The sequence below is a fragment of the Falco naumanni genome, chromosome 2 (genome assembly GCF_017639655.2).
Source record: "Falco naumanni isolate bFalNau1 chromosome 2, bFalNau1.pat, whole genome shotgun sequence".
Lineage (NCBI taxonomy): Eukaryota > Metazoa > Chordata > Aves > Falconiformes > Falconidae > Falco > Falco naumanni.
Window position 1 is genome coordinate 77,728,664 of NC_054055.1, and position 16,326 is coordinate 77,744,989.

At 43.3% G+C, this 16,326-nt stretch overlaps 1 protein-coding gene across 1 annotated transcript; it reads right to left on the reverse strand.

Annotated features, from left to right (window-relative positions):
• Window positions 1-850: 850 nt before the first annotated feature.
• CLDN14 (claudin 14) lies at window positions 851-1,561 on the reverse strand. The gene has a single exon (XM_040584326.1). It carries the CDS (start codon window positions 1,559-1,561, stop codon window positions 851-853), a length of 711 nt encoding a protein of 236 aa, XP_040440260.1.
• Between the last annotated feature and the right edge of the window lie 14,765 nt (window positions 1,562-16,326).

Here is a 16,326-nt window from a genome sequence, read left to right on the forward strand (position 1 = left end):
ATAATGCATCAATTGTGCAGAATGCTAAATCTGCTAAAGAGCTAAATGCCCATTCAGTGACAAATTCCGGTACTTAATTTTTTCTTTTTCATTTTCTTAATAAAATCTTAACATCTAATGTCTAGTTTTGTTCTGACATTTCTAAAAACCCGATTCTGATCCACTGAGATGGTTTATTTGCATTGTGATGCACCATCTCGTTTCAAAATATTTATTTTGATGAGGTCAAAACATTGTAGTATAATTTAAAATATTGGCTATAACATCCTGTCAAATACATCTGTCATAATGCTATTGCAATTCATATTTCAAGGGACTATAAAAAAAACAAACAAAAAGTTAAGTCAAAGCAAAACTAATATGTTGACATAATGAAACATTCATGCATTATGGAAATAAACTTAGCAGGCAATAGCTGCTGAAAATCACTGTGTCTCATGATGAAGTTCACTGTTTTAGGCAAAACAGCATCTTGTAGGAACAGTATTCAAACAGCAAATTGCAACCCGTTCGGCTTTAGTGCTTGTCGCTGGGCAGAAACTACAAACCAAACCATTACTTTTAGCAAAACTGCTCTTGAACTGCCTGCCTTCAAAACCTTAACTGAAAGTAGGCAGGTATGTGCTGTCTCTGGAATATCACAGCCTCCTTTGTATTTATTTTCCAGGTTTTGCAGCAAGCAGTTTTGTGTTCGCGTTTTTTCTTTGTCCGGAAAGAAAGGAAAGGAAGAAATGAACAATGGTAAACTTTGTATTGTAACCCTTATAAATTAAAAGCCATCTTAGCTTTGTTTTATGCCATGCACAGAAATTATAAAGCAGCTGTGTCCTGCAGGCAAATCTTAGGGAACTCACACATAGTCATTTAATCTGTAGCCGCTATGGGAAGCAGATGTCAGGGAAGAAGCGTGGTTTCCCTTGTAGACAGTTGGTGGTCTATAGGAGGGAGCAGTCCTTCTTACGCTGCTGGGCTGCGTCTGGTAAGGTGTCTCATTCCCATGACACTGGCTTGATGTGCACAGCAGAGCACCACCGAGGATCGTTAAAGATGCAGAGATGAAGCCAAGGTAAAGAGCTTGACCTATCTCGTACTTCATCCCGCTGGGAAGCATGGGGTTGTAGAACTCTGTAACGACGTCGTTAGTGGTCCACGAAACAGGTACCAGGCAAACGAGACCGGCCAGGATGAAAATGATCCCCCCAGCGACTGCGATGGAGGCTTTGGCAGAAGTCCCCTTGGCACACTGCGTGCACTTCATACCAATGACAGCAATCACGCATGCCAGCACAGAAAGGACGCAGGAAATTACCATCATGGCACGGGCGGCTTGGAGGTCACGGGGCAGCGCCAGCTGGGAGCGGTGGACTTGGCACTGGTAGATGCCGGTGCTGTGCCAGACGCACTCCATCCAAAGCCCTTTCATATAGGCCACAGCTGTTATAATATTGGTGCCTACGTGTGCCGTCCGCCACCAGTGCGGCAGAATAGTAGCAATTAATGTCCCAATTAGGCCGAGCAGGCTTAGAAAGAAGCCAAGTAACTGAACAGCCGAGCTTGCCATGTTAATGTTTGTCCTGCCTAGTTCTCTTAATAAAGCACCTCTGCTTGAATTCCTTCAGAAAACACAAGCTTTTCTTGGAAGATATGCAGCTGTTTTACTTTGACACCTTCTGCTCTCCTAATAAAAGGTAATTGAGGAAAAAAGGAGTTAATTATTACCCAAATGCATTACCTCTCCAGCCAGTAAGGTACATTCCAAGTGCAGTTAGTTCAATAATTAGCATAGTTATCGCTGTTAATCGTACTTTTGTGGAAGTAATGGGAAAGTAAGCTTCCCTCTTCACTTATATAAACAGTCCTCTGTTGCCCACTGGGAAGAAAACTCAAGACAATTTATGAAATGGAAAAAAATATTTTAAATGCAAATATCCCTCTTCCCAGCAGACTCTTCAAAAAAACAAACATGATTTCCTTTCTAAAGCAGAGAATTAGCTAGTGTTAGCACTTGGAATGAATGAGATTTATAAAGTAGGGAGCTGCAGGTTGCTTTACACGATGAAAACATTCCCAGAAGGTCATAGCAGGACTAGGAAAACAATAAGAGTGTATTTTCTCAAAGTAGGGTGCAAAGAGAGTGATTTAAAACCTGTGGAAGAGGATAACAAGTATTGGATTAAAGTCGCTTTCCTGATTTGCCAGTATTTCTTGAGGTTGCAGTTTAATAAAGCAACTCAAAGGGGAATAATTTTCATTAGCCTCTGTGGAGTTTCAGCTTATGATTTTAGGTTGTGGGCAAAATGACAGCATGTGAAACCAGATGTACATCAGAGAGCTTCTGAGAAGCAACACCTTCACAGTTCAGTCATGTATAAATTCTAGCTGAAAAACAAGAAATAGTAACTCTTCCTTCTGTATAAATCGCAGATTAAGTGGTCTTTTCCAATGGCTGCCTTGCAAGGTCTGTTATACATCATGCATTATGTGTGTGGGCAGAAACCTGATATTTTAATATATAAAATAACTGTTGCATCAAAATCCAACTTGGAATTCAGAAACAGAAACAAATTTAAGCTCCATTTCTGCAAAGACCCATGCGTGTACTGAACGCATGTTTGTAGAAGAAAGCGTAAGTGTTTGCAGGACTGGGCCTTAGCAGACAAAAGGAGGAAAACCATCTGGGCAAACTAATGTAGACTGTTAGAACAACAAAATAATGCAGAGGGAGAAAAGTGAAAGCTGGTTTATATTCCCCTTATCTCACTAATGAGGCAGGAGTGCTTGAGGTGTGCATCAGTGCCGATGTTTGTCTCCAGACCACTGTCTCGGCATGCACCGAACTCTGCATAACAAGATGGTGTGTCTCTTCCAGAAACAAACCAGAATCTGCCTTGGACTTTATGCCAAAAGAAAGGAAAAAATTAAAAAACACAGGGATTATATGGCCTAGGCAGGACAGCAATGCAGGCTGAGTCTTATACTTATACATGTTCCTTTTCTTTTGTTTGGAACGTGTCTGCTGTGTGCAGACGTAGGATGGGGCGGAATGCAATATTGGACAGGATCTGTGGAGAAGTACCCAGGCCTCTGACTGGAAAGGAAGAGAAAACCCAAAGACCAGCTTTCCTTTAGTGTGGGTAGATTTAGGAAGGCATTTTCCTATTGTTAGGGTTTTCTGGCCTTTCAAATGCTTTTACATAATGCTTAAAGGAAAATAACTGGGTTTACATGGTTGTTGAAGTAATTTGTCTTATTTGCAAATAGTGAGACAAATGCAGTGGTTTCTGATATGCAAATGTCAGAAATCATTGTCCCAGGTAGGTGCCATGGGTTTTCTCTGCATTCTGCCGGGGAAGGCCTCTCTTTGTATCAGCCATCACAGGGTATCGCAATATGACGAGACACAGGTTAGGGTCAAGCACAGCACAGAGGAGCACAACAAAAGTAAGGAAATTGTTATCTCCAGCAGTATTGGAGGTGGTTTATTTCTGTTCTCACCACATGCTTGGGTAAGAGCTCCAGAAGTCCTCAATGTATGTTTGCCGTCCAGATAAACTGAGTTTGGCTCACATATTAAGCATAAGGAAAATTAAGCAGCTTTTTCCCTTTTTATATTACTGTTTGTTTCCTGTGAGGCATATCATTCTTGTATCTCAGCATGCCACACACCTTAGAGACATATCCTGGTAATACCTCTCCAGAATCAGAGAGATCTAGACATACCTTTGGGGCACAGCAGGAGGACGAGGAATGTACCCAGGTCACACAGGAAATCGGCAGCTGAGCTGGAAATGGAGCTTGGGTCTCCTGTGTCCCAGTCCCAGTCCTAGGCCCTACCCCCAGTACCACCTTTCACATCCCTGGTCTCTGCCTGGTCTGATAGTCCTCCACTCCCTCAGTACTTTTCCCCGCTTGCATCTGCAGATGCGTGCAACCTGAATTTATACTCTATCCAATTACTCAGCCTGCACGTTATATCCTCATATTGCACACCATTCAGAAAAGTGCTCTAGGTTACTCTTGCACGTTTGCAAACAGGCTTTCAAGGTCAGGCATCAGGCTTCGCAGCTGATCCCAAGGAGAACAGGATATAAAAGGTAAATGTGATTTACACTACCAGTCACGGGAAATGGACCCCCAATTTAATGGAGGTCAGAATACTCTGGGGCTTGGCAGCAGCTATTTTTAGATGTCATTAAGGTGTTATTTTTAAACATTAGCCATTAAGAACCTTCTAATTTAAGAAACCAGTGTTAATTAGCCCTGCTTGCTTGGCATCACGTTTTCCATGTGCCTTTCTCAGCAAATGCCAGCTGCCCCTGGTGCTCAGCAATGCTGTAACTGCTGTGGACCAGCCTTCCCCTCCCTGCTTGCAATCGGCAAAACCAGCAGTAACTTAACAAGTTTATCTCCAAGAACATCAATGGCCTTGTTAAAATGTCTCACCTTACAGCTTTGTTCCTAACAGGTTAGGCGAGGAACATGACCACCACAGCAGGATCAGGTGAGCAGCTGGTTGGATGTTTCTCATGGGCTGACCTAGTTAAACACAAGAACAAAGATGAGCCATTTTTTCGGCATGGAGTTTGTTTGTTACTATTCTTTTAGAAAGTGGGCAAACCAGAGCCAACCTTTGCAGGGCAGAGGACGACAGCTGTCTGGGGTAAAAAACAGTGAAAGTTGGTAGCGCGGCGGCTTACTTCTAAGGGGAGGCCGTAGTGCTACTGCCCAGCGCACAGCTGCCAGGGAAGGCAGAGATGGCTTTCTCAAATGGAGTATGCTCCTGAAATGGCTCATCTCTGCCTTTAGCTGGCTCAGCCAGATGCCCACATCTCAGCTGCTGTGGAGTACGTGAGATGCAAGACACTCCTTCCAGGGGAAGCCCATTTTAGCTGCAGTGGTGTCTACTTGCACCCCCTCCAGCAGTAACACCGATAACCTCCTGGTCTCTTGCCCAAGCCCATCATCTCAGACAAATCATTTTATCTTCATCTTCTTGGTGCAGTTTGGCTTGTGGTGGTGAGAAGCTTTGAGCTGGCTGAACTAAACCCCTGCAGCAGACACGGGTTGATGAACACCAGTGACTTCATGGCAATACATGGGGTGACAGAGCCCAGTGTCAAGGCCCCAAAAATGGATGAAGAGACAGCGTACATGTTTAGCCTTCATGACCTTCAAAGCTCATCTAAGCAGTGAGTGAATGCAAAATAATGTGAAAATTTATGAAAAGAAACTGAAAAATTTGTATCTCCTTGCTTTGCCAGCTCCTGCCAGCTTTAATTTTATGAGCACAAGAGCTGAAAAGACAACTTTTCTATACAAATTTTAGTTTTGCCTAATGCCCGTGTTGTACAGGAACAGCTATAGCTAGGATAAATCCTCGGTTGCACTTTCTGCTGGGCTGCGTCACAGCTGTGTTAGCCTTGAGAGTCATGGCTCCAAAGTAAGCTCCAAATAAGCAGCAGAAGCTGATGTCACTAATCGGGGTATTTACCCAGGATTAAATGACAGATGCATATTTTACTGCTGTGTCTTTCATTGTTTCTCATTTTACTATTTCCCCACCCGTATCAGTCCTTTTGTTTCTGCTCTTTCCAATCCCTTTCTCCAGACCTGTGAATTGCTGCTGCTTGTGCAGACTGTCTGCAGTGCCTCTCATCCCCTGAGCTGCAGATGGTTCTGCCAATGAATTTTAATTCAGTGACTTTGGTACGTCTCTGCGCACTCTTACCAACCGATGTTTTTACTTCAGCTCCTCAAATTCTGCACCAATTAGCTCAAAAATAATGCTGGGAATCTGGCGATTTCAGCCTCTGCACAGTGGTGCGATGGATGCGGTGATGTCCTTTGCAGATATCCTTACCAGCTGCAGACCAGTGGAGAGTCAGGCCTGAAGTATTCCCTGTTGTGGACCCGAGCTGAGCCTGGCCCTTAAGTTTACACTCATTTTACATTCTTGCTTCATCTCACACAGCCTGAATGGTTAAGGCTGGGCCCGTGTTTAAGCACCAGCTGGATCAGAGCTGTGAGGCATGCTCAGGTGGTGGATTTGCCAGGGAGGCAGAAGGTTACCTGCTCCCACACTTGAGTTCGGCTGTTTTGCCTCCCCAGGCCCTTTCTTTGCTGACACCTGCTGAAATGTGTTTAGGGACAGAAACCGACCGGCACTTCGCAGTCAGTGAGAAGAGATTCCTCCGTGGTTGTGGGCGAGGATGGGTGGATCTGAGAGGGAAATAAAGCCCACCAGGCTCACAGCAAAATTCTTCTCTTTCTCCCCGACATCCCGCCCCCCGCCCCGACCCCCTTGATTTTTTTAAAGAAGAGATTAGGAAATCAATAAAAGTTTGAAAGGCACATTGTAATCAACCCTGATCCCACACCTACTCCCACCCCCTCTCTGTAAAACGAGTCCTCGCGGCAAGTGCTGACATTGAGCACTGCAGCACAGCTGCTGCTCTGCCAGATGTGCAGGAGAAGCCCTGACCCCTCCTCAGAGCCACAAAGCCTCCAGGACTTCAGCCATGTGGTGCTATTGGGTTGTAACTGGCCTTGTGCCCCCTCCTTGTTTCCTTCTTCAAGGACAAGATCCTCATCAGAGTGCCAGGGTGATCTGCCTGCCCAGCCTTTTGGGCGTCTGTCTTGGCTATGGGTGCTGTCAGCCGCCAGCGGTACTGCCGTTCATTTCATGGTTTGTTCCTGCCTGAGACCAGTCACACATCATCTCTGCACCAGTTGCCACTGGCCTTAAAATTCTCTCCCTTCAAAATAGTCTTGAGTGGATCCCAAATGTTTTTTCTAGCACAGAAGTATTTAACTTTTTGGGGCATATTATTTGGGTTTTTTCTAGAGGTGCGAACCAAAAGTTTCGTATTCACCCTGCAACTACATAGAAGTCAATAGACCTGGAAAAACTACAAAGCCTGCAAAGAAAAAAAAAAGATCAGGTCCACATTTTGATCCCATGTAATTTTACTCCCCAAATTTTGGAGTCTTGTCACCTCAGTCCTCCGGATAGCCAGTGGCTGAGGTAGGTACCTTCAGAGAGAGGTTTAGATCACCACTGGGATGAATTGCCCTCAAGGTGTGCTACCTGCTTTTTGGGGTCAATAGGAGCAGCTGGGAGGAGCAAGACTCCTTACCAAGGTGCTTTGGGCAGTGCCTCATCCCAGGCCTCAGGGACCATGACTGCAACATGAAGCAGTTTGCATGGTGGGAATAGGCAACGGGGTTAAGGGACAAAGGGACACTAACCAGAAATTGTATACATGGGTATGCATATGTATGCATACATATTTCCAAACTTGTACATGTAGGTATTTCCAAATTCATCTGGACTAGACCTTTCACAAGGGTCCTATGATTTCAAGCAGCCTGGGGATGATTGGCTTGAGAAACCTTCAAATGCTCAACTCTGCTCTATGGTAGTCAGATTTAAACTCTAAGAACAGGGAAACTTAAAATAATTTGTCACATCTATAACTGGGTCTTAAGATCCACTCATAAAATCTGTAGTGTGGAAAAAAGAATGAAATGGCAAAATTCTCTGAGAGATGAACAGTGATTATATTAAAATTATTGATGTGTTCAGACAGAGGAATATATGCATATAACTATCTGGCTGGCACGTGAACAAAAGTTCTTGTGCTTGGACCACTTGCAGCTCACATGACCTCATTTTTTGCTGAACATGGTCAAGGTTATTAGTTTTGAAGGATAATAAACATCCATGATGTGGTAGGGGCTCCTCTGTATAGTATAACATAGAGAAGGATATGATGAATGGTACATTTATAGTGTACTCTACATGCAATGTGGCTGCTTAATTCTGCCCTTTATTTATAGTATTAATGTTTTAAAAGAGCATTGTGGCAAATACATGCTATACACCTTCATTCCAGAAAGTCAATCCTTTCAGCAAAATTGGTTTACTGAATCTGGGAGGTGTTTGTTTGCCTGTGGGACGCTGTTAGATGAGTCAGCTTAACATACTAGAAATAATGGGCTCTTTTCTTACATGTTGACTGTGGCTTTGGAAGAAACTCTGCTGGCTGGAGTTATTAGTACCTGTCTGGGTGATCTTAATTTGGATCTGTCTGCAAACACACAAACATTATGAAGTACTGTATATGTACATGATAAAACAGCCTTTTTCCCTTGAGAGCCCATACCTCATTTGGTCTGGAGTAATGGGTTGTATTCAGGGAAATGAGAGGAACAAGTCTGCTGTCAGGGGTGTTTTATCCACATTATTCCCAGATCTCCTGGAGAGTGTCTGGCAAATCACAGGTGCTAGAATTCATTTTCAGGGGGTACCAAACACAACAAAGCATAACGATTAAGAAATTCAGTGGGAGATGGGACAAGGCAATGTGCTATGAAATACTCAGTACTATGAAAATCGGGTACGTGGTTCCACTTGCCAAACACTAAACACTGAGTGACATTTCTGATAATTTTGGCTTTTCTTCTCCACATGCAAAAGGGAAATAATTTTAACTGAGGGTATATTCATCAATGTGAATTCATCAACAGTGAGACCACAAAGTCATTGCTCTAAACTTAGTAGAGCATTTTGTTGTAAGCTAGCATACAGAAGAAAGGCAAGATAATAGTTCATCTCAGTATTCATGCATGGCATTCAATTTGTGCAAAATAAGGAGACGTGGGAACCAAAACTCTATTTGTGTACCAGTGTCCTTGTGGAAGCTTTTGCTTCCAGAAAAAAAGTAGCCAAATCAACATCAGAAAGCCGCCCTGTAGCCTCGGGTTGGAAACAACCATATCCATTTTTGGAACACGATCTGCTGGAACCAGAAGTCTGCACGTAGGCTGGCCTTTTATCGGGCCCTCAGATTAAAAAGAGGGGGGCAAAAACATCTGCAGAAAGGTTTGCAGCCGGAATGACGCAGAACTTACGGGGGGCTCTGTGCCCTGGAGGATTCCTGTCTGCAAGTGTGAGCTGGTGAATTAACCGCTGCCCAGTCAGCTTATGAAAGCCTAACAGCTAAATCAGAGTATTTATTGCCCAGGAATACCACAAGATGATGGAGTTATTTTAGCCCAAAGGTCAGAAGCCCTTGGGCCAGGCTCTTAGCTAGCGTAAATCCATGCATCGTCACTCATTGAAGGGAATGGAGCTACACCGGTTTGCACCAACACAGTATTTGGCTTCTGGGAGCTTGGGAGGCAGAGGTTTTGAGCCCTGTCCCCCAATTCGTATGTGTGCAGCTTGCTGGCTACCTATTCTTTCCGAGTTATTATAATTTATGACCGGAGACTGTTGTACTTGCACAGCTTGCCAATTACAAGAGTTTTTCCCTCCAGATTATTCTTGGGTGAATTTGCCCAGTCTGTTTTTAAATTACTCAAGCCTTGGAGTTTCTAACATTTCCTATGATTGCTCTGCAGTCTGCTATGCTTCACAGTTTAGAAATATACCCTGAAAGCCAAATCAAATCCTTATACTCTTTCTCCCAGCCATACTTCCTTAAATCAGCCTAAAAAAATCACCTGGCTAATGTGTGTGCCCTGCAAATACCTATTGAGAGTTATCATACTTTATTATCCATGTCTTACCTGAGCTCACTCCCTCTTCCCCTTCTGCTCCCCACCGTCATGCTATTACATTACTTAATAGCGCTTGAAATAGTTTTCAGCCCAATTTAATTTCATCTTTGTTGCAGGGCTCAGTGATGTATTGTGCTTTATGCTGCCTTTGCCCCTTCAGCCATTACATAAACTGATCTCAAAAAGGGGTGGTTAAAGACTGGAAGCAAATTTGCCAGGTTGCTGTTAGCATAACCTGTTGAGGATCTGCATCTTCAGTTATCCTCGCATTCCCAGGATTGCTGATGGCTTTCCAGAGACAATGGCTAGCAGCGCAGCCAGCCCTCCCCTCCTGACCTCCCATCTCCAGGCTTAGTCCCGGGGGTGTCAGCAGTCCCTCACAGGGAGGCTGGTGCTCTCTTGCTGAAAGATCTAAGGAAGAAAATATGCACCATCTCAAAACCTGAAATAAGATCTGGGCTGCCGTGCTTCACTCAGTAGCTACAGAGCAGAGGGAGGAGGGGGAAGGGAAAGGCCGTTTGCTGGATCTGAGCTAAGCTGCCCAGAGTCAGCAGGATGTGTCCTCATGATTTCCATGTGCAGTCTCAGAGCAACCTTTATCTTTCCCTTCTGCTCCCCTTTTGGCCCAAGAAGCTTTCATTCCAACCACCTGCAGCCGCATGGGCATTCACAGTCCACTCACATTTTTATTTCATTTGTTCGCCTTTTTTGGTTCCCGTGTTTCCCTCAGGAAGACTCCCAGACAGAAATGTAGGCAACCTCTGAGCAGCCCATCCTCTATGCCTATGTGTGTGGAACAAACTGCACCTAGCCTGAATAGACGGGCAGCACCAGGGACGGGTGGCACCTGTGCTGCCTTGGGGGTCCACACGCGCATGGTGCTGCTTGCCCAGGTTTGGCAGACCCCAGGGGGTCAGCTGGCAATGCTGCTGTGAGTGCATTTCTGGACAACATTTGGCAGCCCCAGATTGACCAAACAATTCTGTTCTTCCTTACACAACATTTAGGTGCACTGAAGACATATCTGAGAATGGGTTTGCACTCACTTATGTTGGTGTCATCGGAGAGCAGCTCCCCCAGAATCTAAGGGGGTGATACATTGGAATCAAACATGATACAAAGGTTGTCTTCTCCCTTAGGTGTTTGCCTTAACTTTGGACTCGTGACATGCTCACGGAAATTTTACATAAAGCTTTAGGTCCTCACACTTGCATATCTTAATGGGAGACATATTTTATTCCCAGGATGGCTTAGTTCCATTAACCAACAAGCTGAAAGCTGACAGAGAGCTCAAGATGCTCATGACTTACTGCACTAGGCCTGGGGCACTAAATGTAACATAAAAATCAGTGGAAGTGCTGGGTTCCTAGTGTCATCTTTCCTTTGAGCTGAGCGTGTGTGGGACTCCTCAGTGCTGCACTTTGACCCATATTTGCTTTGATAGCTACATCTGTGGTCATGTGTGAAATTCTCCCCACATCTCTGACACTTTCATTTTTCTTTCAGGACGACATCAGAATAAATAAGACCGTCGGCCACAGACTCATTTGTCTTTTCTGTAGTTCTCAGAGCGTGCTGTAATTATTTAACTTCTTAAAACTTTCACACTCTTACAACTCTCATAAAGTAGTTATTTAACTCTTGATATTTTCTCCCCAGCTGTGATGATTTAATCTAGCCTGGGTTTTGAAAGACTCAGCCAGGAAAATCCCAGAGCGCAATACAGCTCATTTATAAGGATCAGCGTTTCTGCAGTACCAAGCCTGCACTGCACTCTACATCTGTCTTATCTAAACACTACCATCACACTGTATTTAGGTTTTCATGGTAAGTTAAACCACGACACGTAGATTTCAGAAAATCATACATCTGGCCTGGAAAGATCATTCTGTATTTTAAACATTTTGCGGAACAGCTCCATATTATTAATTCAGGTAAAGCACATTTGTTTTGGGAGGTTTAATTCTCCTGCCAGCAAGGGGGAAGCACTGTGGTCTCTTTACCACAGAATTTCTTACTTCTCAAAAAAAACCAAAAGATTAAGTCAGTTCCCTAGCTATATAAATCATAGCCTTTCATAAACATCACAAAATTATTCTGATGTGAGAACTGTGTTATAACGCAGGTGAAATTACCTTTCTTTCGCAGTGATGACTTCCACCCATAAGTGAGAAAAGAGCCACAATAACTCAGCAAAAAACCAGTGACATTTTATATTTCAAAACCAAGCCCTCTGAATTCCAAGGACAGGAAATTCTTATGATTAAGATGCCTCTTACAGACATTAAATACCTAATATAGTTTATATTGCTTATTAATGGTCAACAAGAATACTTTAAAGTTTATATTTAACACAGAAAATGCAAGTGTAAACTTCTCCCACTACATATATTTGCTATTGCTGAGCTAACATTGAAAGACACATACTAACTTTTTAAATTTCCTGACTTTTATGATTGCTCAATTTTGCAACCTTAACATTATTTTGAAACTAGGATTGTGTAAAATTTTCCCCAAGAGACTAAGAGAACTATGTGCTTTTGAAATGTTGCCTTTCTGTAGCTAATTTCCCTGGGTTTGTTGGGGTTTTTTTTCCAACTGAAAATCTTGCAGACAGGAGCAAAATTGCAGGACCTCAAAAATAATCAAGTGTGTTTCTAGTACCCTGGTGCCTTAACTTTTCTGTATTTTCTGGGTGTTCATTCAATGGTGCAGGTGTACATCTGCTATGGATCACAGTCCTGTCCAGGAAAGCACTTGACATTGCTAGAACCACTCACATGCCTAAGGTGAAGCACTTGCTTAAGTGCTGTCCTGGACTGGGGAATATCTTTAGAGATATTTAAACTTGAAAGGAAATGGAATTTAATTTTCCTATTGATGCATGTGGGATTTAAACAGGTGATGAATTGCACCTAATGGCTGCTAGCGTGCATATTCCCTGAACATGATTGGGAAATCAATCCTTTCTGTCTATATGGAATCATAAAGCAGCATAATAATTAAGAGAAACTGTTCATTTAAAACAAAACATGAGTCGTTCTCAGTTTGTATCCAGATCGTTTTGCATCTCAAATTAAGAATTTGTTTCTGTGCCCACTGCTGGCAGGTTTTCTGGGGGTGAGCAGGTGGTGGGACCCCTTTTATTAGCTGGTCTTTTTAGGTGAAAATTCTCCCCTTGTGAGGGGGCTTAGCAGACCCATGCAATACTTAAAACCCCTTAAACAGGATTAAGCAGTGTCTGAAGGCTAATGCTGGTTCTCCACAACGAGATGGCTTTTTATCCTTCATCAGCTGAACATGAAATCTGAAAGCGAAGGAAGGGTGCAGTGCCAGCAGGCACCTGCTCCTCACACAGCACTCCGTCCTCTTCCCTTTGCTGCAAGAAGGGACTGGACACTCCACACTGGTCTATGGTCAACTGTTTTAGTACTAACTTTAAATGACACATGGCTCGACACTTTGAACAGACGTGTTAACTGCAGGAAGTCACCTATACAAATATGACTAAGAGTTGCAGTGGAAAACCAGTATCTTTTTAAACAAGGGCAGATCATTTGTGCTATGAAAAGCATAAAACCTTGTGGAAGCAAAGGTCTTCCAAAGGGCTCAGCATTATATAGGAGAAAACAATTCATGCTGTTGGTAGCCTAATTTTCAAAAATATGCACAGTGATGGGGGTATTTAATTTGGAATGTTGGTATTTAACTTTGAAATGGTGATGCAGGTTTGTTTCCTTGAATATGTGTCTCCCTAAACAATGTGCCAATGTCATCCTGCACTGATGAATGTATCTAGGTTAGAGGCTGAAAAGAACAGTAAACACTTTTACTGTGTTCCGAAGAATGGGAAATACCATTCTGTAGGTTTATTTTTCATTAATTTCGGTGCTGTCCAGTTGACTGCTGTGGATGCCTCTGCATCTAAACATCTGCAAAGGAGGGACCTTTTGGGAATGAGAGGTTGCTGACAGACTGTGCCCAGCAGCCAGAGCCAATAGAAATAGACCCGATGTTCTATATCTGTTTTCATTTCATTCTTGTTCCAGCATAGCTGCAAATTTTTTCCCCAGCTCAGAAATGAGTGGTGCCAGCAGCCAGTCTAGGTGAGCCACAGCCCACAGCAACCTTGAACGGGCCGGAAGGTCTGCCAGGGGAGTGCGCGGTGCCCGGGATCGTCCTGTCCCTGGGAGCAGCAGTGCTCTCCTGGCTGTGCTTCAGGAGGCAGCAGAGGAGACCCTCTGCCTGCTCCTACGGAAGGAAGAGAAACCTCCCACGCTCCAGGAGTCATTTCGCTGGCTAGTGAGAAACCTGGCGTGCTGGCAACTTCTTAAGGCAAGGGCGGTAAAAGCGCTGGATGGCCCTGGGATGACATAGGAGAGTCAGCTAGAGTAAGGAACGCTTTTTTCCCCATGTTGCCAAACTAAAAGGCTTGAGGACATTCCACTTCCTTTATTTTTAAGGGAAAAAACAAAGCAGCAACCCCTCTCTCTTTCTCCAGTTTCTCCCTGCCCCACAAAATGAAGGCATTGTTTCTGAGCAGCACAACCCAGCATGGTTTAAGGGTTTTTATGGTAGAGATTATTTGCAGTGTCATCTATTACAATGCAAGTATTTGACCATTAGCATCACTGTCTTAGCAGTAGTATTATTATTACTGGTATCTTACTACTATTTCCAAGGTGGCTATATACTTTTCAGAGACAGCCACATCTTTCAAAGGCTTTATCAGTGCTCATTACAGGGATGGAAAAAAGCCACATGTTAGTCTGACTGAGACTAACACAGCAATTAACCCGCCGGTGCTTCCTTGATGCAGTGATTCATAATGATGAAAGCTCCAGACCTGCTGGCTCCAAGGAGTTACTTTTGCTGTATCAACTTTTCACATGTAATAAAAAGTATAGCCACATGAGAAATTGAACTTATCTGTGTACCCCCGGGTTTCAGAGAGCAAAAGACTGCTAAACCAAGTGATGTGATTAGGAGAAACAAGGAAATGAAATCACTTAATGGAAATGTGCAGTGAGTAGAAGGAATCAATAAATAGTTCCCGAGAGTTATCAAGGGCCATTTAATGCTTTTTGGACCTAAACTATCTAATCCTTACCCTTTCTGTTTTATTTGTCCTCCATTCTGCCACATATCACTGCAATATCACGCATCCTGTGAAGATCACAGCAGCTGCTTGGTCCCAGTATGCAAGGCACTGTAAAAAGGGTCAAGTTTTCTTTATGTTACATATCAGATTCTCCATGAGAACTCTCGTTCCTCACAACTGCTTTAAAGCCTTATTAAGGATATGCATATAAGCCTGTTTCCATACACACAAAGTTACCTTCCTTTTCCTGTGGCTTAATATTTGCTGTGCAATAATCATCCTCTGGGATTGCCCAGTAGCAGTAGTTCATCTGGATGCTGATAGATAAAGCAGGCAGTGCAGTGTGGTGTGCTGTACGGCTGGTGAATCATTTTTAAAAGTAGTTATTGCAAAAGAGAAAGGAGGTAATAAAAGCCTACGGGCCCTTGATGACATCTGTGTGACCTCGCTGTGACTAACATTTCAATCTGTCCCGAGATGGTTTCTGACTTGCCTACCTGGGTTTCTTTCACTACAGGAATGGAACAAATAAACAAAGGGAGAAAAGTGTCAATCTCTGAATTCAGCACCCACTGATGTTAGCATTCACTTAAATGTGCCCTGGGCCAAGATTTTAATTCTGGGTGGTGTCAAATTATTCTCTCGTCACTGTTGACAACAACAAGCTTTCAGAGGATATGATCGTTAGTGTGAAAGCCAACTGACCTCACCTGATGGAAAACTCAGACTAGAACAAAATAAAGACATATTTTGGGCTAGCAGATGTTTCTAATATGTTAAGCAACATCAATCTTCAGCTCTTTTTGTTTGGTGATGTCTACCTGAGCTGAGGAATGTATGCCAGCGACCAGTAGTGCACATTAACTCGTGCCTCTGAACCCCTAACATAGAGTCAGGACTCCTTCATTGCAACATCTTAGTTTTGACCCTTATAGTGCTCTATATTCAGCCAGGGTGATGGCCTGTCTACTCATATTTGTCATTGCTGGAAAAAGTCCAAATGCTTTCATGTGGGCAAAAGTCCTACTTGTTTCAGTGGAAGATGAGCCAGGGTAAGGAAAGCTGAGGAGAACTTCAGGCTTTGCCCCATTCTCCTGAAGATCAAAAGAGATTATCTGTGGAATGGACAGAGTTTTACCAGGTACCGCAAACACCCCAGCTAATTTTAATCAGCCTGAATTCTGAAGTCTGGATAGCTCTACACCTAGTAGTTCCTTGTACCATCAATATGTCTGGTGATGGGATCACACCAAATCCTATGTCTGAAGATGTCTAATTTGGAAAATTTGGGCTGTGGTTTTGATCCAGTTTATAGCGTGTGTATCTCAATATACAGCAGTCTCTTTGTGTGAGTTTTTCTCGTTCTTTGGCTCAAACAACATGGTTTCCATAGGAATTTAAAAAATTATATTGAGTTAGATCAAAGATCCATCCACTCCTGTAGTGTGTCCCAACAGTGACATAGCTGACATTTAGGAAAGAGAGTAAAAATAGGAAAAGCACCTAGTGTTGCTTTTCCAGAGTACTGTCCCTGCAAGCTATCACAGATTTCTTGACCCTGAAATGCGATCTTAGTGTTTCACCTTTTAATGACTTTTGCTTTTATTATTTTGTCCAATTACTTTTTGAATCCATGCAAGTGTTTAATATCAAGTGTCCTG

Excerpts from the sequence above, each read along its gene's own strand:
- CLDN14 (XM_040584326.1), bottom strand. The coding sequence starts at position 1,561 with ATGGCAAGCTCGGCTGTTCAGTTACTTGGCTTCTTTCTAAGCCTGCTC.